General features: G+C 42.5%; 3 protein-coding genes across 14 annotated transcripts in view; 2 read left to right on the plus strand and 1 right to left on the minus strand.

The window, feature by feature from the left end:
- Positions 1-26,219, minus strand: part of LOC109403306 (zwei Ig domain protein zig-8) — a 911,020-nt gene that overhangs the window by 596,917 nt on the left and 287,884 nt on the right. The window lies entirely within an intron of this gene.
- LOC134290463 (uncharacterized) lies at positions 18,397-21,355 on the plus strand. Its single transcript, XM_062857609.1, has 2 exons — positions 18,397-18,717; positions 18,781-21,355. The coding sequence occupies exon 2, from the start codon at positions 18,989-18,991 to the stop codon at positions 21,353-21,355; it is 2,367 nt and encodes a 788-aa protein (XP_062713593.1). The 5' UTR covers positions 18,397-18,717; positions 18,781-18,988.
- LOC115261129 (uncharacterized) lies at positions 21,349-24,907 on the plus strand. Of its 3 annotated transcripts, XM_062855235.1 has the most exons (3): positions 21,349-24,543; positions 24,611-24,676; positions 24,740-24,907. In XM_062855235.1, the coding sequence occupies exon 1, from the start codon at positions 21,424-21,426 to the stop codon at positions 24,478-24,480; it is 3,057 nt and encodes a 1,018-aa protein (XP_062711219.1). In that variant the 5' UTR covers positions 21,349-21,423; the 3' UTR covers positions 24,481-24,543; positions 24,611-24,676; positions 24,740-24,907. The 3 variants fall into 3 exon arrangements, with proteins under 3 accessions (XP_062711219.1, XP_062711217.1, XP_062711218.1); XM_062855233.1 differs by having other exon boundaries at positions 21,349-24,676; XM_062855234.1 differs by having other exon boundaries at positions 24,611-24,907.

Consider the following 26,219-nt stretch of genomic DNA (forward strand, 5'->3'; position numbering starts at 1 on the left):
GAAGCAGACTTTGTCCCATGAGGACGTTACGCCAAGAAGAGAGAGAGAGAGAGAGAGAGAGCAATGGCAGGCAAAGAAAGCCCTTCAATTAATAACTGTGGAAGTGCTCAAAGAACACCAAGTTGAAGCGAGGCAGGCCAAGTCCCAGTTGGGACGTAGAGCCATAAAGAAGAAGAAGAAGAAGAAAAAGGAGAAGAAGAAGAAGAAGAAGAAGAAGAGGAAGAAGAAGAAGAAGCAGAAGAAGAAGGAACATTCATATTAGTCACTACCTCATTACAAACCTCACTAGGGTGGCTAATCACTTTCGTGTATTTTGCTTCTACTCAAAATCGTGTACTTCGTCTTGGTCAAGTTTATCATCTAGTAGGACTTCGCTGTTTTCCTTTTTCGAGAAGCAAAAGTTTACTCCACTATCCCAAAATTGAGACATCGATGAGATCAATATCTTCGTCAAAGCCAATTAACATGTGCGTCAATGTGATGATTGTACATGTGCGTCAATGTGATGATTGTGATGCGCAAGCCCTACTTATAAATCTTTCTGTACGGTAAATTTGAAAGCAAAAGATACTGATTGAGTTTTCCTTAGATTATAAATGAGGTAAACACTTTGACTCCATATCATAATTAGGAATGATTGGGGCAGCCACTTGCTTTCACGCTTAAGCAGCTCAACCAGGATGTCGTTCTTCCCAACAACCTCACTGCATTTCAGCTTATTTAACCCTAGTAGGATGTTGGAGTCAATATGACTAGCTTAAGGACAAACGTCTTGAAATCCCGCTTCAACAGTGCATCAGAACTTTAGACGCACAAATCTCAAGAATCAAGATTCAAACAACACTGCATTTTATGATTATGTTCATGCTCACTTGTAATAAGCTTAAAATAAGAAGATCAGGTGCGATAGTTTTGTTTACGAAGAGATTTGTGCGCTTGAAATCGTGAGTAAGTTCCAAAGTCGGCCATTGTGGCGGCCATTTTGGGACTCTAACAAGTCTGTCCCTAACAAGACGCGGTTGTTGATGGTCAATCGTGAAATCAATTGGCATTTTTCAAAGGAAGTCCGTGTACCAGTAGTAAGTGAACCAAATTTCAATCTTTTTGCGGAATGCTACACTATCCTAGAAACGTGTAGTGAAGCCGATTGGAATTTCATGCAGCTTCCGGTGAGAACCAGGTGAATACATTAGTTGCACATATTTAATTTCTTCCGGTTCCGTTTTCTTCCCAGTTTGGTTATGAGTACCATGTCTTTGTAGCGAGTTCTCTAGGAACCTCGACAAGATAACAACATTCTTTCTTCGGAAAAGTTATTCAGAACAACTACCACTTCCTGGTGATGGATTTTAAAGCTCCGAATCGCACCACCACGTGGCGCTAGTGTACATAGTTGCTTCCGGAACGACTTTGGTGAGATATAGTATAAGATTGAAGCCAGATAGTAAGGTACGAACTTCAGAAGAATTGTTCAGGGCTAAGAGTACTTCCAGGTCATGAAGAGCATAGTTCCGAATTTCACCACCACGTGGCGCTAGTGTACATAGTTGCTTCCGGAACGACTTTGGTGAGATATGGCACGAGATAGAAGCCAGATAGGAAGATACGATCTCCGGCAAAGTTGTTTAGGACTACGTGTACTTCCAGTTCCGGAAGTCACCACCATGTAGCGCTAGTGTACATATTTACTTCAGGTACAACTTGCGACAAGACACGAAATTCAAGCAAGATGGACGGTACGATCATCGGCAAAGTTGTTCAGGACTATGAGCACTTCCAGGTGATCGATCACTTAGTTTCGAATTTTGCCGCCACGTGGCGCTACCCCAGCAGCACACATGGTTACAAAACAGTCACGGCAGCCCATGTAGGGTACCGGCCAGAGTGGACGCGTAACGCGACGCGGCGCGGAAATTTGCACGCAAACCCGAGCAGAAGGGCATACCTTACAAATACCATGCGAAGAGCAACATGTGATCTAATACTTAAAATTGTTATTGCTGCGTTATTCTACGAAACTTTATGAGAACATCACAATATGTTTGAGGTATTTGAGGAGAGTTTGGTATTGATGTGGTATTTGTTGGTTTAGCATAGAAAATAACCGAAGAACAAGATTTGCTATTGCATCATGAAGTCATCGAACAAATGAAACTTTTAATAACAAGAAATGTTATTAGTTTGTTATTCAATAACTTTGAAATAACAAACACAGCACTTTAAATTTTAATTATGCATTCATTATTGAAATAATAAAACTTGTTATTTTTTAGGTGTTATTTATACTAAACTTTGGTACTCGTAGAGGTTCGACTGGGAAGTTGACTTAATTCTCGGGGATTTCGGCTTTCAGTCAATGAAAAGCGTTGATTTTCTTATCTCATCGTCAACGTTTCGATCCAGATGTTGGGATCTTCTTCAGGGCCTGCGGTTTATTCGTTTAATTAGGATGGTTAACAGACTACATAAAGACTACACTTACTCGAAATTAATCAATTTTGTCCAATCCCGTGTACATCTCACGGTTGATTGTCTCGTTTTGAATTTGCACTGCACAAGTCTCATTTACTGCCAGCACCCCCGAAGGTAGTGGGTGGGTGGTACAAAATGGGAGGTCTACACCAGGAGGATCCACGACACTTGCCAACACTGCCAGAGCTAACAGCTGATCGAACATTACTGAGGGATTTGTATATTGTGTGGTGTTTGGGTGGTTGTGTCTGTCTGTGTTAGTTGGGATGGGTAGTCGTTGGATTCGGGTCGATTATAACTATTTGTAGACGACGCACGACTCTCCTCTCTTCTTCCGCAGTTTATACGAAAATATGTGGACGATTTGTTCCTTGTGCTTCATAAAGACCAAGTGAACGCAGTGTTAGATGTTTTCAACACAATGAACCCAAGGATTGTGTTCACATCCGAGGTGGAGGTTAACTGTCAACTACCATTCCTGGATTTGTTGGTAATTAGGCTACCAGATGGCACCATCAAAACGGACTGGTATACCAAGCATATCAAGGTATGGTAGTATTTAAGATAAATACCTTGATATGTTATTCACTTGTTATTTTCTTCTGCTCGGGAAGGAATGACAATCGTATGGGAAATCCGCGTCGCGTCGCGTGACGCGTCCACTCTGGCCGGTACCTAAGGGTTGCGTAGTAAGTCACAGAGACTTCTGTGCAACCCTTACATGCGCTACTGTGACTGTTTTGTAACCATGTGTGTTGCTTGGGTAGTGTACATAGTCACTTCCTCTAGGTGACACTTGTTTTGTTTTGATTGTTAAAAATCGAATTCTTAATCAAATCTTTTGAAACTGTCGAAATCTGGTGAAAGTGGTCCAGGTTAATCCGGAGTGGCCACCGGGAATCGACTACTATCAGAAAAAGGCGATTTTCTATAATCTGTCATAACATAAAGACGAAATAACATTATGATTCAAACTAAACATCATTTATATAGGCTTTACATGTGCTGCAATTTTATCTGGTATAGTTGAAAGTTTTTTACAGTTTAGGCAAATTTTCGTAGGTTAAATTGATTGAGCAAAATATTGAAACTGATTCAACATACCTGCAGAAAGCGATGGAGATTGAATGTAGGAAGTATAGAAAAATCATAAATGTCCACTACCGCTATGGTTTTGGTTCCTGGAACCGGTTCCAGGAATCCCCAAATTGTACCAAATGTGTTTTTAGTCAAACAGCAGTGATTATTCTCAATTGTTAAGTGCAAATAAACCAAAATAATTTTATTTCGTTGCTAATTAGCTAGCACAATGCAAAAATCTACCTTGGAACAACATGGCCAGTTACATGGAAGATCCGGAACATCCGTAAAAGTGGTCAATTCATAAAAATTATGTTATAACGTCGCGATTTTTTCCAAATTGATTTGTTTTAATAACCTAAGAATGACATCATTTATGCGACTGATTTGTAAGCCAGTGTGGCCATCGAAGGGGCTTTCGGGGTATCCGAAACAAACGTAAAAGTGGCCAATTTATGAAAATTGTTCCAGATCATCGCGATTTTTTTCGAGCTCATTTGTTCCAGCAACCTAAGATTGAAATCAATGTTGCGTCTGATTTATAAATCGGAGTGGTCACAGGCCAAACCTTCGGTTTATCCGAAATATGCGGATTCAATCATAACAATTCATAATAAAATGTGCTAGAGGGTCACGGTTTTTGTCGACATATTTCGACCATCTCTCTCCGTAAAGTTTTTTTTCTATGAATGTCCTAATGATGAAATCGTTGTTGCGACTGGTTTGTAAGTCAGAGTAACTATTGGATGGACCTTTGGGGTATCTGGAACATCCGTAGAAGTTGGCAATTCATGAAAATTGTGCTAGAACGTCGTGACTTTTTCCAAACTCATTTGTTGCAATAATCCAAGACTGAAATCTCTATTGTGAGAATATTGTAAATCAGAGTGGCCACTGGATGGAACTGGAGGAATTCCCGAAGAAATTGCAGGAAGACTCATCGGAAGGATTTCTGGAAGAACCCCTGGAGTAATCCCTGGAGGCATTATTAGAGGAATCTCCGGAGGAATTTCCTGGAGAAATCCCCGGAAAAAATCCTGGAAGAATCCTTGGAGGAATTCCTGTAGAAAGCTTTGGAGGAATCTCTGAAGGAATTCTTGCAGGTATTTCCAAAAAAAAATCCTGGAAGAATTCCCGGAGGAATCCTCGGTAGTAGTTCTGCAGGAATCCCTTAAGGAATTCCTGGAGGAATCCCTAGAGGAATGCCTGGAAATAATCGCAGAACGTATTCATGGAGTTATTAGAAACTCTTGAAAAAATCCCTGAAAAAAAATTGAAGGAGTACTCGGAGGAATTTTTGGAGGAATCCCCGAAAGAATTCCAGGAGGATTTCCTGCAAAAATTTCCGACAGAAGGTGTCCCTGAGAAATCCCTGTATATATCTCCGGAGGAATTTCTGCAATAATCACCGGAGGAATTCCTGGTGGAATCCGCGGTAGGAATTCCTGAAAGAATCCCCTGTGGGAATCCTTATAGAAATCCCCGGTAGAGTTGCAGAATTTTCCAGTGTTTTCTCCACCCCTTCAGCCAAGAATTCCACTAAGAAATTCTCGTTCAGAGACCGATCCAGTAATTCTCCCGATTTTATGGATTACTTTTTGCAGGCGCCGCAATGTCTAAAAATATTTCAATTGAGTTTTGCATAGAAATTTAACATCAATTTTATCTCCAATAGAGAAGAGAACAGCAACGAATAGGAATCAAAACAAACCACCGGAAAGTGCCAAAATTCGTGTGAGAGGGAAGAGGACAGAAAGAACGAGAATGAACCTAACGTTCATGCGTGACGTCACCGTGCACCTTTTGTCTTTGTCAACAGTTGTCAAGTTGAGGTCATTGCTGCACCGCATTCTAGATTGGTTTGCAAATTCTTCCAGGGATTCCTTCAAAAATTCATCCTGCTGTTTCTCACGGAATTCTCCAGGAAGTCCTTGAATCAGATATACCACCAGAGGTTCCTTCGGTATTTTTTTACAGGGATTCTGGAATGTCTATAGATCCCCTTTTTATATTCTTACATGGACCCAAAGATTTCTATTCTTTCAACAGCGTTAAATCAGGAATGTTTCGCAACGAGTAACTTCTCAAACCTCCATTTGGGTGAAATCCATTTAGGTAAAATCTATAAGAAGCACAACTCAAAATTAGCCAATTATAAGATTATTATGGCAAATGATAAAGAACTATGTAAACTTTAAGCTCACAAAGACCTGTTCAAAAATTCGTTGAGAAACGCGAAATTTGTACACTTTTATCAATTATGTGTAATTAAGGCACAACTCAAATTTATTCAACTTTTTCAAAAATCGTTGGAAAATAGTAATCTGAAACTTATGAAACCGGTAGTCCTCCAGGTCTTTTCCAAGATACAGCATTTTGTTGATCAATTCGTTGATTTTTGTCAAATGATGAGTTGAATAGTCGAAACAGTAAGATATGCATAGATATTTCCAATTTTCTAACGCATATTCTGAAAGTTCCGACATTTTAAGTTGTGTTCCTACTGCTGGAAAGTTTCGACATACTCCCGCTCAAAGCTCCAAAAAATGAACATTCAAGCACGTGTAACCTGCAATAAAAATGGTCGGTCCCACAGGTTGAAAGCTCCTTATCTGAAGTGTATCGAAGCACGTGATTGGTGTGCGACTATTTGACAAAGACAAATGTTCTGCCTTACAATTAATGCGTGCCTGAAGTTCATTAGTAGCTTCTCGTCCTTCCTAAACCGGCAGCACTAGATCCCACAAAAACCGTAGATCGGCAGCCTCATCGATATTCATAATATATTTCCGGCACGTAGTTCGCCCAAAATCTACCAAGTGTTGCCAGGGCTAGACCAGATCATTGCGCACCATCCGGCAGTATCCAGAAAGGGATATCTTCTCTTTCTCGCCAGTATCCATCACAGGAGAGAAGTATCGAGAACGAAAACGCCGGCACAATTTTTAATCACATCACGACTGTCGAAAAGTTTTGCTTCTTCTTGCGGCTTAACAACGCATCCAGCAAAGTCGGAAAGCCAACCAAGTCACGATTTGCGAAAAACGAACCGGAATTTGATGGTTGGTCTGCTTCGGTGCCTACCGCGGAGGGAAGTTTCTCTATCGTTATATTGAGTGCAGAAGCGGGTTAGGATTTTCGTCTCCAGCTTTCCGAAAACCGCAATATGCCGGAGACCGCAAAACGAAGTGCATTGAAAATTGAATCGTTTCTACGAGGATGGGATATTGTTATTGATCCTGGGTGCATCCGATGATGGGTGTGCTGCACCGCTGCTAGCTGTTGTTCCGGTTGTCGCTATGGCTTCCAATCGGAACGTCAGTGCAAGTTGTGTCGGTCCGGAAGATTCCTATGGGTGCACAATAAAAGTTTATTTGAGGTTATCCACCGCATTCTCTCTGTCACCGGAGTCGATATGGCCGGCTTGGTGAGCGGTTTCAAGGTTTGTCATGATTGCTTTGCCCTAGACAGGGTTCCACCAGGATCAAGTTTCATTGCCGATTCGGACATACTTCAAATTAGCCACATTGCAAAACGGGGGCAATCAGTGAAACAAAAGCAAGGCGTAATCGGTTTTACGATAATGAACTCGTGTTTTGTGTTTTATTGGGTAATGTAGAGGGTAACGATACAGTTTGGGGAAGAAATTTTTTGTGGCATTCATAGTTTGAAATTCCAGCAATGTGGTCCACGCTATGTTTGTTAGATATTTTGCTATTATGTGTTTCTTGTAACAACTTCATTCGATTTAAATATATTTTTTGTCATGTTCGATAAAGCACGAATATGAGTATGTGTGTATGTGTTTTTTTTGTTTGCAAAACTTCCAGAAAAACTTTCCTAGAGAGGGTGTTTTGATGGCAGCCCAAGTAACAATCTTGATTCTACTTGGTTTTATTTGTTTTCATGATAGTTTTATCGGAACATTGCATATTCTAGTTGATCTTATCGGAGTTTCAGCTGAGCACAACTATTCTTCGTCAATATGTGGTTCAGTTCATAAAACCATAAACGCTTCTTGTAGTTATCTTCAATCATCCGTTTTTCATCAAGAGCAACTGTTCTTGCATGAGAACAGTTTGATACATGAAAAATACAAGAAAAAACTCAAGCATCAGATTTTGATTCTCATCGTTCCATTATTGCTGCCGATCAAGAACACCTACCTGGTTTGGTCATCCAGGACGTCGATTCCCGTGCAATCGGGGTTCCAATCATCGATCTTCAAAATCAACAACTACTTACCTGTTGGAAATGCTGACCGGATGTATGAGGCACTGCACCGCATCTGCTGTTCGAGTCCGTATGAAGTTGATCATCAATATTAACCCTAAAAGGGATACATGGGGTCCATTGGACCCCAGGTGCCTTTCAGAGCTCGTCTTTGATGGAACAAACTCAGCGAGGTGACGAAACTGAGGCCATGAAGGTATCCCTTCTAGGGTTAATTTCTTTTCTCGATCAGCCTAGATAGCTGTGTAGTGTCGGTAGCGATTGTCTCAATTGGCTGAGAATAACACTACGGACCGCCTGTTCCGGTGGCAAAAATCCACCAACAGGTGACCCCTAATTCATGGTGTGATGCGGCTTTGTGCTTACCGTGGCTAGGAATGAATGGCTAGGGGGGTCTAATAAAAACCTAACCGCAAACGGAGCCTGTGGAGTACCAGGGCGCCCTCCACAGTATGTAGCCCTTACTGCGCTAACCGGAGCAATGATGCAGTGGTCCTTGTGTTTCTCCGAGACAATCAGCTGCCCTTCTTTAATCTCACTTGAGGCTAAATAAGGGCGGGATTATGAAGATGTTGTTAATTAGTTTAAATTTTCACCTATATGGTTTCGCATTATGCGATTTACACAGTATATTCTGTGTATCCTCGCCTTTGGCGTTTTCCAATCGATACCGATTTGGTTTTATTGTTGCTGTTCTTTGTTGTGCTGTTGTTGCGAAAAGTTTAATCTTACCTAGTTTGGCTGGTGGCTACGGTTAGGATAGCTCAGATCAATCTTCAGCATAAAAGAACAGCAACAATCAATTTTTGCAGACTTATGCAAAATAGTACAGCCCAAGTGGCCTTGGTACAAGAACCTTACTTAAGGGAAATTTCTATCTAGGAAACCTTGTGAACCCGGTGTTTGCCACTTTCAGTCAACATGAAATGGCAAACTCGCGTGTCATGCCTCGAGCCTGTGTGCTTGTCAACAACGCAATAGTTGCTACACTCATCTCTGAACTAACCACCAGAGATGTATGTGCTATCACAATTGATGTATCTGTTGGAAATCTCAACAGAAAATACGTCTATTGTTCTGTGTATTAACCGCATGATGAACCATCCCCTACGGATGCTTTTAAACAAGTCATCGCATACTGCACTTCAAAAGGCCTTCCGCTAATTGTTGGCAGTGATGCTAATGCTCTCCGTGTCATCTGGGGCAGCTCAGACATTAACTTGAGAGGCTCCAATTTGATGGAGTACTTAAGTAGTACAGATCTTGCATTACTTAACATAGGCAACCGCCCAACCTTCATGTTATCTGGTAGAGAGGAAGTGTTAGATGATACTACAACGACCTTCATCATGGAAGCTTTTGAAGAAGCATGCCCTCTACGGTCTGTGAAGATCACAAGAGGAACCCCTTGGTGGAACTCTGATCTGGCGAAACTCAGGAAACAATGTAGAAAGAGTTGGAACAGACAACGTTCGGCTGGTTTGGAGGCTTTCAGGTCGGCTCGCAAGGCCTACAGGAAAGCTCTCTGGTCTGCTGAACGATTCGGCTGGAAAATTCTTTGTACAAATGTTTCCAGCTTGAGTGCAGTCAGTCGGTTAAACAAAATCCTTGCGAAATCTAAGGATTTCCGGGTGAACGAACTTCGTTTGCCAAATGGCGATCTGACTTCTTCTGATGAGGAAGTTCTGGAATGCTTATTCATCACACACTTCCCTGGATGTGTGGATATTACATCTTCGGATGATCCTGATGTCTTTTCTTGTAGTTATGATTCTTTAGCTTCGGCTCGGAGATTTGTAACTATAGAATCGATTGAGTGGGCTCTTAATAGCTTTGCTCCTTTCAAATCTCATGGGGCAAATGGGATTTATCCTATTTTGCTTCAGAAGGGATTTGATTATTTCAAACATGTTCTGAAAAAACTACTTGTTTGCAGTTTTGCTACAGGGTATATTCCCAAATCCTGGAAGGATATTACTGTAAAGTTTATTCCGAAAGTGGGTCGTGCGTCGTATGAAGAAGCAAAGAGTTTCAGACCTATCAGTTTGACCTCTTTTCTTCTGAAATGCTTAGAACGCATTGTGGATCATCACATCCGTGATGTTCATCTGGCCAACGTGCCTCTTCATGTGAACCAACATGCCTACCAATCTGGTAAGTCCACTGTGACTCTTTTACACCAGGTTGTTTACGATATCGAGAAAGCATTCGCTCAAAAGCAATCTTGTTTGGGTGTTTTCTTGGATATCGAGGGTGCCTTTGACAACGTGCCTTTCGATGCCATATTGGAAGCCGCACGGAGTCATGGTATATCTCCAATGATTTCCAATTGAATTCACCAAAAACCGATATCTCTTCTCGACATTGCGTCTAGCAGGGATTAGGAAATTGAGTGTTTGTGGATGCCCCCAAGGGGGAGTCTTATCACCGCTTTTGTGGAATCTCGTAGCAGATACGCTATTGAGGCATCTCAATAATAGCGGTTTTCCTACTTATGGTTTTGCCGACGACTACCTAACATTGTTAGTTGGTATGTGCATCAGCACCCTTTTCGACCTGATGCAAAACGCCCTTCAGGTAGTTGTGGGTTGGTGTCGCCAATATGGCCTTTCGGTTAATCCGAGTAAAACATCTATTGTTCTTTTCACGGAAAGGCGAAACCATAATGGCGTTCGACCTTTGCGTCTCTTTGATTCTGAAATCGATGTGACTGAACAGGTAAAGTACGTTGGAGTCATTCTTGATTCCAAGCTTTCCTGGACACCTCACATTGAGTTCAGAATCAAGAAAGCTTGTATGGCCTTCGGGCAATGCCGGCGTACTTTTGGTACAACTTGGGGTCTAAAATCCAAGTATATCAAATGGATCTACACAACTGTTGTTCGGCCAATATTGGCTTATGGATGTCTTGTGTGATGGCAAAAGGGTGAAATGAGAACGGTCCAATCAAAGTTAGGCCATCTCCATAGGATGTACTTAATGGCGATGTCTGGAGCGTTCTCTTCAACTCCCACGGCAGCGCTTGAAGTTCTCTTTGACGTTGCTCCACTACACATTCATCTCAAACAAGAAGCACTTTCTTGCACTTACCGTCTACGGGTACTCGGTCTACTAGAGGAAACTCCTGTGAACCGCACATCAACACACACCTCGTTGTTTTCACTTTTGGTGAATTGGGACAAAATTGTCCTTGCTCCAAGTGATCTTACAATTGCTTGTAATTTTCCATATAGGAAATTTTTCACGAAATTTCCTTCCCGGGAAGAGTGGACATCTGGTTATCTGGAAAGAAGTATTTCAGACGGCATCATATGGGGCTGTCCATAAACCACGTGGTCATTTTTTTGGGACTTTTCAACCCCCCCCCCCCCCCGCGTGGTCATTAGTCCATACAAAAATTTTTATTTGTCCATACAAAATGGTCATTGGCTGAACCCCCCTCCTCATGACCACGTGGTTTATGGACAGCCCCTATGTTACACTGATGGCTCCCTTCGAAGGTCGAGCAGGTGCTGGTGTTTATTCTCGTGAGCTAAGGCTCTATCAGTCTTACTCACTTGGTAGACACTGTACCGTTTTTCAGGCCGAAATTTTTGCTCTTATGTGCGGAGTGCAATCAGCACTTCAGCAGCACGTAATGGGCAAAGTAATATACTTCTGTTCAGATAGCTAGGCTGCTATTAAAGCACTTGCTTCGGCCAACTCCAGGTCGAAGATAGTTATCGCTTGTCGAACTCAAATCGAGGAGCTGCATTCAGCAAACGCTGTTCACCTTGTATGGGTTGGGTACCTGGCCATTCTTCCATCGCTGGAAATGAATTGGCTGATGAGTTAGCTCGCACTGGAGCATCACATGACTTCATTGGCCCTGAGCCAGCTATTCCGGTATCCAAGTGTTGGGTAAAGTTTCAGATTGACACCTGGGCTGCCACTCAGCACAAACAATACTGGAATAGTTTGGAGTCATGTCGTCAAACCAAATTGTATAGTGCTGAGCCATCTCTACGGGTGGCGAAGTATCTATCTGTAACTAATCTGTCTAAGCAGAATTGCAGCATGCTGGTCAAAGCATTGACTGGCCACTGCCGACTCAGCTATCACATGGCGAATATTCAGCAAGCTGATTCATTTGCCTGTGATAGCTGTGAATCCGATTATGGAACTTAGTATCATTTGATATGTAACTGTCCAGTTTTCGCGCAACTGCGTTTCCGAGTATTCGGTAAACACTTATTAAGTGAAACTGACTTCAGAAACCTGAATCTTCAGGATATTCTGTTGTTCTTAACCCGCTGTGGTAAAGAGCTATAGGCTCTCTTTCGCTTTATGCGTTATTACAGTGCCCTTTTCAGGGCGCTGTTTGAACCCATTGTGGTACGCTTGTGCGGTAGTACCCTCTTCCAGGGTATTTTTCCTATTTCCCTACCTGTCCCTATCCCCATCCAAATCCCTTTTCCTTCCTTTTCCCTCAGGTAGATGATGAAATAGGCTGTTATTTTGGCGATGACACAAATGTCCCAAATGGAGGATAATGTGCCTCTGGAGCCGGCCTTCTGATACCTTATACCCCAGTTGCGGTAGAATGTGTCAATAGTCTAATTTTTACTTTTTTCTTTCTCACCACTTCTAAAATACGAAGATCCGTTGCTTGGGTATAGTTTTTTATGATACTTGTGCGTCTGACATCGTGAGTAGGTGCACACATCGGCCATTGTGGTGGCCATTTTGGAACTCTTACTAGCTTCTCTTTAATGTTGGATGAGCTTGGTAAGCTTGAACAGGAATCCTGGCTCAGAAGAATAAAGAAAATGAATCATTCCATTTTCATACATTGACAAATAAATATTCTAGTAAATAAAAAGAAAACAGCACAGATGCAGATGAATCAATGAGAGAGGTATTTGTATGAAAAGTCCACAGAATTTGAATAGAAAGAAGTCAATAGTATCGTTTTTACTCGTTGAAGCACAAGCTCCACTTTATGCCATGTGAGCCCAGTACTTCACGAATCAATCAGATTTAATCAGCTTTAGATTTTCCAATTTCGAGACTACAACTCATCGCCTCGCATGTTCGATCGATAAACGGCAACTGGAAACCTACTCCAGTTCTAGTGCTTTCTGCAAAATATGTTGAAAAAAATGCGAACGATTTATACACAAGTCACACTTTGTCGGTATATTAGCGTCTGTCAATCAACCTGGCAAACAAAGCACTTGAATGACAACTGCCAACTGGCGTACGGGGAGAAACAGCAAAATCAGAAGGAAAATATCCGCTGTGAACGAAAAAAAAAATATCTAGAGTGATGATTCGAATTGAAGAGGCGTGAAACATCATCGATGGATCGCTCTCACCTCTCGCGACCTCCCACACGCCACGCATTTGCTACATTTTATCGCCTTTGTCGTCGTCGTGATCGTTGTCTTGTCGTCATCGCCAAGGGGGCGAGTAAAAGTATTTGCGCCGCTGCGCTGCGCTGTCTTCCACCGAATCCATCAATACCTCTTCGTTGTCGTCGTCACTTTCGTCTTAGTCAGCGGGGCCGGATGTATTGTATCTGATTTTCATTTGGGTCTCTCCCTGTCCGCCCGCTCGCTTACCACATTTCGAGGCGGCAGTACTACCACGGTGCTATTGGTTCATGTCAACCGCACAACATGACACCAAGTGTTTCGACCAGGCCCCATTTTCACACTCATCTTTAATGGAAAATTAATTGATTGTGTCCCGATCGCGTGATGGGTCGCCCTACATGGGGTCCACCAGGAAACGAGACAAATGGAACGGTTTTTGAGTACATCGAGCCAGGAAGCCAGCAGGAACCGGTTTGTGGAATCGAATTTCGTTTTTCCGATGTTTAAAATGTAGTTGATGATTTTTTCGAAGAAAAAACGAACGAAAAAACGAAAACCAACAAAATTAAGGCATTTCCAGCTCTAAGCACGCTATCCGAAACATTACCGCTACCCGCTACTTTCCGAAAATGTGTTTCATGTTATTTGTGTTGCAATATTTTAATTTTTCAAAAACATTATATTTCGATTTGTTTGTTATTTTTCTTTAGAAAGCTGATTTTAGGCATCAAAATATGTCAAATGGCTGAGGATGGCAAAGTTTTTCTAATATTTTTTTTTTCTGTAATTTTTATATTTTCAACAAGCAAAATACACATTTTATTGAGCAGATTTCGTTTGAGTCATTGGATAGCGCGGTTAAGCAATACACATTGTGCATACTTTTGACTTTTAGTTGCGGCTCTCCCAGTCATACAATTTACTAGACGTTACTAATTTACTTTACCCGACGGGGTGTGGCCTTTTGCAAGGGAAAACTGTTTAATTAGTCTAGAGTTGCGTTAACTTAGTCTAGTGCTTCTTACATGGTTTGTCGTCGTCGTCTCCACAGATTTTGCTATTCTGCTTTTCGTGTGGCCATGATTTTGCATCTGTGGGAATGTCAGAACTTATCTAGTTGAATTAACCAATTTTTGCTAATTGTAAACTTACAATTGCACAAAGTTTTGCGTTTGCACTTATTTGTGACAGGGTTTTGTCTAGTGGTATTGTGCGATTGTATATAAAGCCATAGCGTGTTCTCATGGCATCCTTGGCAAACATCCACATTGGGGCCCCACGACAATTGAACATTATTAAATTGCAAAAGTTTGTAGTTATTCATTTTTTATCAAAGTTTCTATGAAACTTGGACTTTGGTGTTTCTAAGAAGCACAATTTTTTTTTCTGAGTGTGATTTTGGAGGCAAAGTGAAAAAGCCGCTTCTTTTCATTCGGGCCGGCCGTGTCGTCTTCGTCGCCGATTTAACTGTGGTTATCTTCGTACGGGGCACTTTAGTGTGGTTTTGGAGGCAAACTGAAGAGGCCGGTTTTTTTTCTTATTTTTTTTTTCATTCGGACCGGCCGCGTCGTCGTCGTCGTTAATTTGAATGCGCACATCGTCTTACCCTTGTATAGTTGTAGCGGTTCAGTGTGATTTCGGAGAAGAGGCCAGTTAGTGGAAGATGCTGCAGCACATACGCACTGGACACTTCGAAGGATGTTTATTGGTGAGCTCGTTTAATTTTATCATAATAATTATTGCTTAATGTATAAAATGTAAAAAAATCTGCTCTGGTTTTTGTGTATTTATCTAACAAATATTGAAAAGTTCGTCACGTCATGTGTCGGCGCTAGTTTCCAATGCACATTCAGTTGATAATAAAAAAAAATCTTTCATTTTTTGCATTTACACAAAAATTTGAATGGTTCGTCATCTTCGGTGTCGACATCTGTAATATTTTAGTCAAAATGAATAAATGTTTTGACTCAAGTAAAGGTTGCATGAATCACATCACTTACCAAAGTGAATCCAAATCATGTGACTCTCCCCCTCCCCACTAACAAAAACTCCTTCCCGTGACAGTCGTGGAGAAGATGAGGTGATCTCGGTATCTAGTAGCAACGTACGTCACACTAACATTCCTTTCCTTCCTCGATGACCGTAAGGACGTGGCCGGCGCCGTTATTGACTAATAAAGTCTGGAATTCTCGAACTGTGCACATTGAGAGCGGTAGCTACTCCCAAGCTCCGTTTGTTGGTTCCTTGTGCAATTGCGATTGTTTTGGTCAATCACGGAGTAGCAACTACGAATTGTACGGTCATCTATGCTCATGCTCATGCTCATGCTCTAAGAAACACGATTTTTTTTTTCTAAGAGCGTTTGTCATTCGTGTATTTCTTTAGGAATTTTAATGGGAGTCGTACAATTTTTTTTCCAAAATTTCTATTATACGAGTATAAGTACGAACTCATTATGCATTTCAAGAATCTCACTAAGACCACCACAATAACCAGAAAGGATATTCCATTTCTCTAGCATAAATTAAGCATATCCTCCTTTAAGAAATCATACAGTATTTTTTCTGAATTCTATGTTCAACTGAATTTTGCTTCCAAAAATACTCAATTGAGTTTCAGTGGTTTTCAGGAATCCCCATGAAATTCTCTTTATTTTAGAGGAATTTCTGGAATGATTTTAATACTCCTCCAGAGACTATTACTGTAATCTCTCGTGCAATTATAGCTGAGATTCCTCCGTACAAAAAAATGCTGTGATTTTTCTAGGCATTTTTTCGAAATTTCCTGCTGTGATTCCTTTGGTGATTTTTACGAAGATTCATACAGATTTTTTTAGTATTTATCCTGTAATTCATGCCGGAAATCCACTTGATTTTCCTTCAGGAACTTTTGCTAGGATTACTCAAGGAAAGCTTCTGACATTTATTCAGGAATTTCTGAAAGAATTCATCAGGAAGCCTTGTTGGAATTCCTGCTGGTAATCTACCAGGAGTTTTTGGTGGACTCCTAAGAGCAATTACCTGAAGAAATCTCAGCTGGTAGTGTGTGAGAAATTCCAGCAATTCCAGAATTTTAGTTGATGTTCAATGAGAAATTCCTAAAGGTATCCTTGAAAAATCTCTGGAGAAAACACAAATGGAATTCCTATAGGAACCCTTGGAGGAATTACTGGCAGCATATGTTAAGAAATTTTGGAAAAACTTTTGAAGCAATCTCAGCAAGAATTTCGAGAGAAAGCTTATCATTATTTTGTAGAGGAATTCCAAGACGATTTCTCAAAAGACTTTTTCTTGGACTCCTCCAAAAGTTTTTTTTTTGCATTTTTCTGTGTATTTTTCCAAGAATTCCTTCGGGACCTCTTTAACGAAAAAAAAGTCTAGAATGCCCAGCCTACAAGAATTTCTGCAAAAGTTTATTTTGTGATTTTACAGTTTTTTTTTTAATATTCCTCTACATTTTTTTCCATGTTCCATCTACTAATTTCATTTCAAATTTCTTCAAAAATGCCTGCCAAGTCTACGAATTCCTCAAGTTGTTCCTCTAGTAATACCTCCTCGAATTTATCCAAGAATTCTTCTGGAATTACCTCTAGACATTCATGTTGGGATTCATTGAATTAGTATTGATAGGATTCATCCAGTAGCGACTACTGTAACTTCTCTATGAGTTCCTCCAGAAATTCACCCAGAGATTATTTCTCAGGAATTCCTTCAGAATTTCTCTTTCGCTTCTTTCAAGAATGTATCTAAGAATTGTTTCAGGAATTCCTCTTCGTTTTTTAATTGGAAATTCTCAATAGATTCCTTTGAGAAATTATGTTGAAATTGCTTCAAATTTTTCGAGGAATTCGTGGTAGGAAACCTCTTGGAAATTTTGCTGGGATTCCTCAAGCAAATAATGACGGAAATTATTCAGCAATTCGTGGAGGATTCTTAAGAGCAATTACTGCAAAAATAACATCTTGATATGCTTATGAAATTCCAACAAAAATGCTTGGAGAAATCCTGGTAGGAGTTCCTGAAGGAATCACAGCAAGAATTCATGATATTCCGAGAGAATTTGGATAAACTGTAGAATGTTTCTTAAAGAGACATTTTATCCCGAGGGAAGAATCCTGGCAGAAATTTTTAGCATAATCTCATCAGGCATTCCTGGAGAAATTCTAAGAAGATTTCTCAAAAGATTTCTCCACCATTTTGTGTAGTTATGACTGCTGGGGTTCCTCTGAAGATCCCTCTTAGGATCCCTAAGGATCTATGGATCTTCTGAAAGGATTCCTCTAGAAATTCCTCGTGCGATACATCCAGTAAACAGCTGGGATTCCAAAAATACCTTCTGGAATTTCTTAGGGATTTCTTGCTGAGATTTCCATAGTATATCTCCAATTAATATAAATATTGCTGAAGTTCTGCTGGAATTGCTGGGGGATTCTTTGCAGATATTGCATGGGAATCCCAGAAAAAAAAATCAAGAGGATACGTACTTGAAATGTCTAGAAAAAAAAAAAACCCAGTCCTGGAGCAATTCCAGCAGTAGTTCATTATATATTCTCAAGAGGATTCCCAGTAAGAATAACTTATTTCTGGAAAAACCCATTAATAAATTTCAACAGGAATTACTGGAGAAGTCCCAGCAAGAAATTCCTATTGATAATGCAAGAAGAATTGAGGAGTCACCTAAAAGGGGTGTAAGTGACCATTTTGTCAATTTTAAGTTGAACATATCAGAAAATTCTTATAATTTTAAGATTTTGAGAACTTTTTCAAGATTATTTTTACGATGAATTACAATAAATCGTAGAAAGTAGGGTCGATTTTGAAATTTTATACATTTTTTATGGCATGAAAACTTGGTGAAAAACTTTAAACCTCATTTACTCGAAAGTAGATTTCCATCATTTACAGCCCTTTGCTTCTAACATCCCTAATTCTTGTGTGAGTCCTTGCAGAAATTTATGGAAGAATCACGAGAGGAACTCCTGAAAGAATTTTTGGTCAAAACCTCTGAAAGCAGCACAGGAGAAATTTATGGGAGAATCGATGGAGAAATCCCTTCAAATGTCTCGATGAGAATCCCATAGAGGAATCCCAGCAGACATTCTTGGAGGATTATTAAGAGCAAAATCTGAATGTATCCCTGTATAAATTCCTGAAGGAACCCTTGAAGCTATTTCTTCAGCAATCCCCGCCGGAATCGCCAAGAGAAGCTCATCAGGTATTCCTGGAGGCATTTTTCTTGAAATTTCCCCAAGGAGTTTGTTCCGGCAGCTCTTACCCAGCGAGACATTGTGAACTCACCGTTACCAGTGGACCGCCTGTCAGTGTCACAACGAACAAGTGTGTAGGTAGCGAAGGACCACGAGGTGATGAGAAACAATAATACGTTTTCCTATAGCATTCGATAAAAATTTGTGAATTCTTTAAAAGCTAATAATCTACAATTGTAAGTTTATATAAGGTCAGTGGTTTTGGGCACTTACATACTTAAGAATTCTAATCTATTTGTCCAGGATTGTGATTAGATACATGATTTGGATGAAGCTGTAGTCATCCGTCATTACAGGGTCCGACAGCAGGTATTCTTAACCTGAACTTTTAAGGTAATTCGCATATATTAATTATTTATACTTCCTATAAAGGATAGAAAATCCACATACGAACTGTCCACGAAGAGTGTTCACCGGAAATATTGAGAGAAGACTATCGTAAGTCAATCAAAGTTACCATGAATTATCTAAATTCTCAATAAAATCTATTATTTTAGCTTTAAGCTTTGAAGACAAAAAAGCTGTGAAGGTTCTTCTACCATCCGAACATTCTTAAAGGATACCACTCAACTCGACTCTGATGGCTACAGTAGATCCCCCTCACGGAGGTGCCGGTATGGATCACGATTGCGGGGCCTGCAACCTGCCCAACGATGCCGATTCGCAGATAGTGCAGTGTGATGCCTGCCAAGTCTGGTACCATCTGAAGTGCGTCGGAGAGACTCCTGGCGTTGAGAACAGATCGTTCAGCTGTCGTGCGTGTCTACCACCCCCTAATGTCGGTAAGTCGAAGTCCAAGAAGACCAGATCGCAGAAGGCCGTAAGTGAAGGCCAACTGAAGGTTCCCGTTGCGTCTGCATCTGGAGTGACACCGAAAAAGCACCCGGAGGTTCCCAAATGTGTTACGAACAAAGCGACAACAATCAAAACCACTTCGTCGACTTCGCGTTCTCGAGCTCTGACTCTGCAGAGGAGGATTGAAGCGGAGCAGCTTCTGGCGGAAATGAAGCTGGCTGAAGCAGAAAAGCAGCTTGAAGAAGATCGTCTAATGCAGGAAAGACAGCGAGCTCTGCGCGAAGAAAAGATTAGGCTGCAGGAAGATCTATTGCGGAAAATGCAGGAACTAGACAAGGTTGCCGACGCTGAGAGAGCTTCCGAATACACCAGCACCAGCGGAATGCGGAAAGCAAGGGAATGGTTAGCGAAGCAACGACAGGAGAACCAACAGCGAGACGACAATGGTTCACACCGGTCAATACCACCGTTTTTACCTTCTAAGAAGTCGGAACGTAGCTCTCAAAAGTCGGTGGGACGCGAAGGATTCAATGCGCAAGGTGGGTCAGATCCCGATACTTCCGATGATCCGGAAGGCCCTTCAGAAGAGCCGAATCCGCCGAATATGGACAGAAGAATGTCGTTGGAGAGGTCACCAGCGATGCAGATTACTGGAGAAGTTGGGCCAACGGCAAATCAAATCGCTGCTCGACAGGTTTGGCCAAAGAAATTGCCGAACTTTTCCGGCGAGCCAGAGGAATGGCCAATTTTTTATAGCAGCTACGAAGGGGCAAATGCGGCTTGCGGTTTCTCAGATGTTGAGAACATCATCCGTCTACGAGAGTGCCTTCGAGGACCAGCGAGAGAAGCGGTCATCTCGAAGCTCATGTTCCCTAAGAGCGTACCATCGATCATCGAGACTCTACGACGATTGTATGGACGACCGGAGCTGATGGTGAAAAATTTGCTGGGCAAGGTTCGACGGTTGGAAGCACCAAAACCTGAGCGGCTGGACACCCTGATATATTTCGGCATGACGGTGCAACAGTTGAGTGACCACTTGATAGCAGCCGACCTTCAGAGCCACCTCGCAAACCCAACGCTGATGGAGGAGCTAGTGGATAAATTACCTGCCGCGTATAAATTAGAATGGGTACGATTCAAACGGGCATACGCAGTACCAACCTTGAAGGAATTCGCTATGTTCATGGACGTTCTGGTAGCTGATGCGAGCGAAGTCACTGTTTTGTCACAGCCGAAGATGGACAAGGCCAGGCACGAAAAAGAGAAACACAGTCAGAAAGGACATGTCTATGCTCACAATGACGATGACGTAGACAGACTCCCCTCTTCAAGAGAACCGTGTCCCATTTGCAATGGCCTGGACCACAGAGTGCGGAACTGCGAAAAGTTCCAGCGAATAAGCCTTGAATCTCGCCTCGCAGCAGTAGAGAGGTTCAAACTATGCGAAGTGTGTTTGTTCAACCACGGCTCTAGGTGCCGGTCAAGAATACGCTGCAACATCGGAAATTGCCGGGAACGTCATAACCCGCTACTCCACCAGGTCGGAACAAGAACTGCAGCCGCTTCGAGGACCGTTAATGCTGAGTGCAACACTCATGGTCCAGTAACTAGATCGGTACTGTTTAAGGTGATCCCTGTAACACTACACAACAAAGGCCGCAGTGTGGATACGTTCGCCTTCGTTGATGAAGGATCCTCCAGGACGCTGGTGGAATCGAGTTTGGCAAGGTACCTCGAACTTACTGGTGAGACAGTACCGCTGAAGCTGATTTGGACCTCGAACGTCAGCCGTACAGAGAAGTTTTCGAAGGTAGTGGACATTGTGATATCAGCGCGTGGGCAGAAAGAACGTTTCAATCTCAAAGGAGTCCACACCGTGAGTGGGCTGAATCTACCCAAGCAAAGTCTATCGATGGAAAACTTGATTGAACGGTTTGATCATCTCCGTGATCTACCTGCGCATTCGTACATCGACGCAGAACCTAGGATTCTGATAGGTTTACGGAATTTGGATCTGCTTACCCCACTTGAAACCCGAGTAGGGCGACCGGGCGAACCTGTGGCTGTGAGAAGCACACTTGGCTGGGCAGTGTATGGTCCATGTGGACCTGACAGCAATGGAAACGATTTGAAGGACCGGACCTGTTGAACTCGCTTCCTTCAGTCATTTGCGTATTCAGGGAGAGGCCGATTGCTTTTGGAGGCGACGTCAGAGAGATGTTCCACCAGGTTCAAATCATCCCGGCAGACAAACACTCTCAGAGATTCATCTTTCGATTTGATCCTGCCCAGCCACCGCAGATTTATATTATGGATGTCGCAACGTTTGGGGCAACATGTTCACCTTGCTCCGTTCAACATGTCATGCGAGAAAATGCCCTTGAGTGCTCTTCAGAGTTTCCCGAAGCTGCGGCCGCAATAATTGACAAAACCTATATGGACGACTACGTTGACAGTGCCAACACCATCGAGGAAGCCATCACAAGGTCGGTACAGGTGCGAGAAATACATGCGCGTGCCGGATTTGATATGAGAAACTGGGTGAGTAACAGTCGCGAAGTTTTACATGCCCTTGGAGAAGCCAAGAGCCAGGAACCGGTCGTAATCGGAGGTGCTACGCAGGACAATTGGGAGCGCGTTTTAGGGCTGATATGGAATCCGCAAGGAGATTTCCTTTCCTTCTCAACTCGTTTTCATGGAGACTTGGATCCATACGTTTCCGAAGGTCGTCGTCCTACAAAACGAATAGTGGCTCGCTGCGTAATGAGTCTGTTTGATCCAACCGGCATGCTGGCGCCTTTCTCGATACACGGCAAAATGCTCATTCAGGATCTCTGGAGGAGTGGCACTATGTGGGACCAGGACATTCCCGATAAAGAAAACGAGAAGTGGAGACGCTGGATTCAGTTGCTTGCTGGAATCGAACAGTTGAGAATCCCCAGACCCTACTTTGGAAACGCAGTCCCCAATCATTTCCATTCGCTGCAACTGCATATATTCACAGATGCCAGCGAATTCGCCATGGGTTGCGCAGCGTACTTTAGGGCAGTGGATGATCGTGGCGTACACGTAGCCTTGGTAATGGCGAAAAGCAAGGTAGCTCCGCTGCAACATCAGTCAATTCCGCGACTGGAACTACAGGCTGCGGTTATGGGAGCGAGAATGCTGAAAAACGTGATGGAGTCCCACACACTCACCATTAGCCGAAGTTTCCTGTGGACAGATTCCAGCACCGTGTTGTCATGGATACGTTCAGACAATCGCAAATACAAGCAGTATGTTGCACATCGTGTGGGAGAAATTCTCTCACACACGCAGCTGGTCGACTGGCGGTGGGTGCCCACTAAAGAAAACGTGGCAGACTGTCTGACCAAATGGGGAAAACATTCCGAACCCAACTCTGCTGGCATATGGTTAAATGGTCCATCATTCCTGTACGGAACAGAAGAAACTTGGCCCCAGCAACGACAGGTACCTTCGGACGTCCAAGAAGAACTTCGGCCGTGCTATTTGCTCCACCACATTGCTATTCCGCAAGAACTAATTAAAGTTGAAAACGTTTCCAAGTGGAACGTGCTGCTTCGAACAATGGCCATGGTGGGCCGTTTCATCAATAACTGTCGACTGCGAATAAGGAGTCAGCCGATAGAGACCATCAAAGCAACGAACCATCAGCTCAAGTGCTTGAAACGATCCATCCCAGCTGTCATCTTACCTCTTCAGCAAACGGAGTACAAACGAGCCGAAATAAGTTTGTGGCGTTTCGCGCAGGCAGACAGTTTCCCTGATGAGGTAAAAATACTTTTGAAGAACCGTGATACGTCTCCCGAAGCCCTGATGAGTATTGAACGTACAAGCCCTTTGTACAAGCTATCCCCGTTTGCCGACGAATTCGGAGTCGTACGGGTAGAAGGACGAACTGCGAACGCAGGCTACGCTCCGTTCGACTCGCGATTCCCCATAATCCTTCCGAAAGATCATTTGGTTACGTTTCGACTGCTGGACCATTATCACTGCCGATACGGACACGCAAATAAAGAAACAATCGTCAATGAGGTACGTCAGCGATTCTTCATACCTAATTTGCGATCGGTAGTCGACAAGGTAATGAGGGCCTGCCAGCGTTGCAAAATAAGCAAATGTAAACCACAGTCTCCTCGGATGGCACCATTGCCAGAACAACGACTGACTCCATACGTAAGGCCATTCTGCTACGTTGGGGTGGACTATCTGGGACCTTTGGAAGTCACTGTTGGACGACGCAAAGAAAAACGTTACGTGGTCGTCTTTACTTGCCTGGTGGTTAGAGCCGTCCATCTGGAAGTAGCATACGATTTGTCCAGCGATTCGTGCGTTATGGCAATCCGTCGGTTCGTCCGCAGGAGAGGGTCACCAGTACAAATCTTCTCTGATAACGGCACGAATTTTGTCGGTGCCAACCGACAATTAACGCAGCAGATTAGAGAGATCAACGACAGATGCGCAAACACGTTCACTGATGCCAAGACAAAGTGGTCGTTCAATCCCCCGGCGAGCCCACATATGGGTGGTGTGTGGGAGCGTATGGTACGCAGCGTGAAGGAAACCATGAGGGCGCTCGATGATGGTCGCAAACTAAATGACGAAATCCTGGTAACTGTACTGGCAGAAACGGAGTGGTTCATCAACTCTAGGCCGCTTACATACATGCCCCAGGAATGCGGAAATGATGAGGCGCTTACTCCAAATCATTTCATTTTTGGGAATACGTCCGGTGCACATGAACCGATCAGGAGCTGTACCGACCTTGCAGCGGCGTTACGCAGTAGCTATCAACGAAGCCAGTACTTGTCGGACGAACTGTGGAAGCGGTGGATAAGAGAATACTTCCCCACCATTAATCGTAGATCTAAATGGTTCGAAGACGTACGTCCTGTAAAAGTTGGAGATTTAGTTTATGTGGCAGAAGGGGATCGTCGGACGTGGATAAGAGGTAAGGTTGAAGAAGTTATACAGGGTCGTGATGGAAGAATACGACAAGCCATCGTGAAGACGGTCAACGGAAATGGAAGACTAAAACGTCCGGTGGTCAAACTTGCGGTCATGGAGATTGGTGATGGTGAACCCGGTAACTTGCCTGACGTTCAACACCCGGATCCACGGGGCGGGGGATGTTCCGGCAGCTCTTACCCAGCGAGACATTGTGAACTCACCGTTACCAGTGGACCGCCTGTCAGTGTCACAACGAACAAGTGTGTAGGTAGCGAAGGACCACGAGGTGATGAGAAACAATAATACGTTTTCCTATAGCATTCGATAAAAATTTGTGAATTCTTTAAAAGCTAATAATCTACAATTGTAAGTTTATATAAGGTCAGTGGTTTTGGGCACTTACATACTTAAGAATTCTAATCTATTTGTCCAGGATTGTGATTAGATACATGATTTGGATGAAGCTGTAGTCATCCGTCATTACAGGGTCCGACAGCAGGTATTCTTAACCTGAACTTTTAAGGTAATTCGCATATATTAATTATTTATACTTCCTATAAAGGATAGAAAATCCACATACGAACTGTCCACGAAGAGTGTTCACCGGAAATATTGAGAGAAGACTATCGTAAGTCAATCAAAGTTACCATGAATTATCTAAATTCTCAATAAAATCTATTATTTTAGCTTTAAGCTTTGAAGACAAAAAAGCTGTGAAGGTTCTTCTACCATCCGAACAGAGTTTCTTGCGATTCATTTATAGATTTCTTCAAGGATTTCTTAAGATTTTACTAACCAGCAGATATTCTAACTAGAATTACTTAAGTAATTCTTTCACCTGGGATTGCTCTAGAAATTCCTCTTGAGAGCCCTTCTGAGTTTCCTGAGGATTCTCAGCAGACATTGCATGAGAAATCATCACTTCTGGAGAAAACTCAGCAATATTTCCAAAAGGAATTTCAAGTTGCTTCCCAGCTAGAAAATTTATAAGAAAATTTCTGAAATAATCATCATATAATTTTTAATTTTTTTTTTTTGCGTTCGACAGCAAATTTTTCGTGTGAAAATGTGTGAACCAATTTTCGTGATTTGGCTGATGATCCGGCTGGTCCTACGCCACCCGATTGCATTTCGGCCATCGTCGCTGCTTCGCGTGTGTACATATCGATCGCGGTCGGTCTGTTTTTGGGGCGGCTAAAGTGAGCCACCGTGGTATTAAGTGATCGTAGGTACTATCAGTACGGAATTCAGTTCTGGTCGAATGGCGCTTTTTCTTTGGTTGGACACCGGACCCAATGGACGTGGCTGACTTTCGGGAGACATGCTGTTGAGCTCTCACTCGGAAGCTGCGGAGCGATTTCCCACGACACCGATTGATTCCGTTATTTTTGCTTTCATGGGTGCTCACTTCTAACAAAAAATACAAAAATAAGAAACAAAACAAACAGCGCTTTAATCCTTTGTTTTTCGTAGGATGAAAATGGGAGCCACATTCTTAAGAAGGGAATCAATACCCTACATTTTACAATACAAATTTCAGAACAAAAATATGAGTGAGATTCAATAAAATTGCTGAAAAATACCCTCGTGGCAAGGCATTTCTCAATACCCAGAAAGGGTGAAGGAGTCAGGGGGGATGCCATACCCAGATATTGGAAGACAAACCAACCGCATTTATTCCCTGGCCAAGTTCGCAGGGGTTGACGGTATTAAAGTGAAGGAGTTTCATTTTGTTTATTGTAATGTAGTGTTCTTTAGTGAAACATATCACCTTTTTAACACTTTAAGGCGCCTCCAACGGTTCATCATGAACCGGCTGCTGCAGATGGGAGTATGGCTGATCATATGCATCAGACATGCTCGATAAACATAGAGGAACTGCCAGGGCTCAATAGAGTCTATTCCCAAGCAATAGTTCCAAGTCGGTTGGATTTGAGAAGGTTTTGATGATCGTTACAAATCCTAATAAAAGTATTATAAGATTTGTGACAGGTTTTGGAACCTTTTACAGCCAGCTGACTTCAAAATGTTGTTTGGGTTCT

Source organism: Aedes albopictus, chromosome 3 (genome assembly GCF_035046485.1).
Source record: "Aedes albopictus strain Foshan chromosome 3, AalbF5, whole genome shotgun sequence".
NCBI classification, from domain to species: domain Eukaryota; kingdom Metazoa; phylum Arthropoda; class Insecta; order Diptera; family Culicidae; genus Aedes; species Aedes albopictus.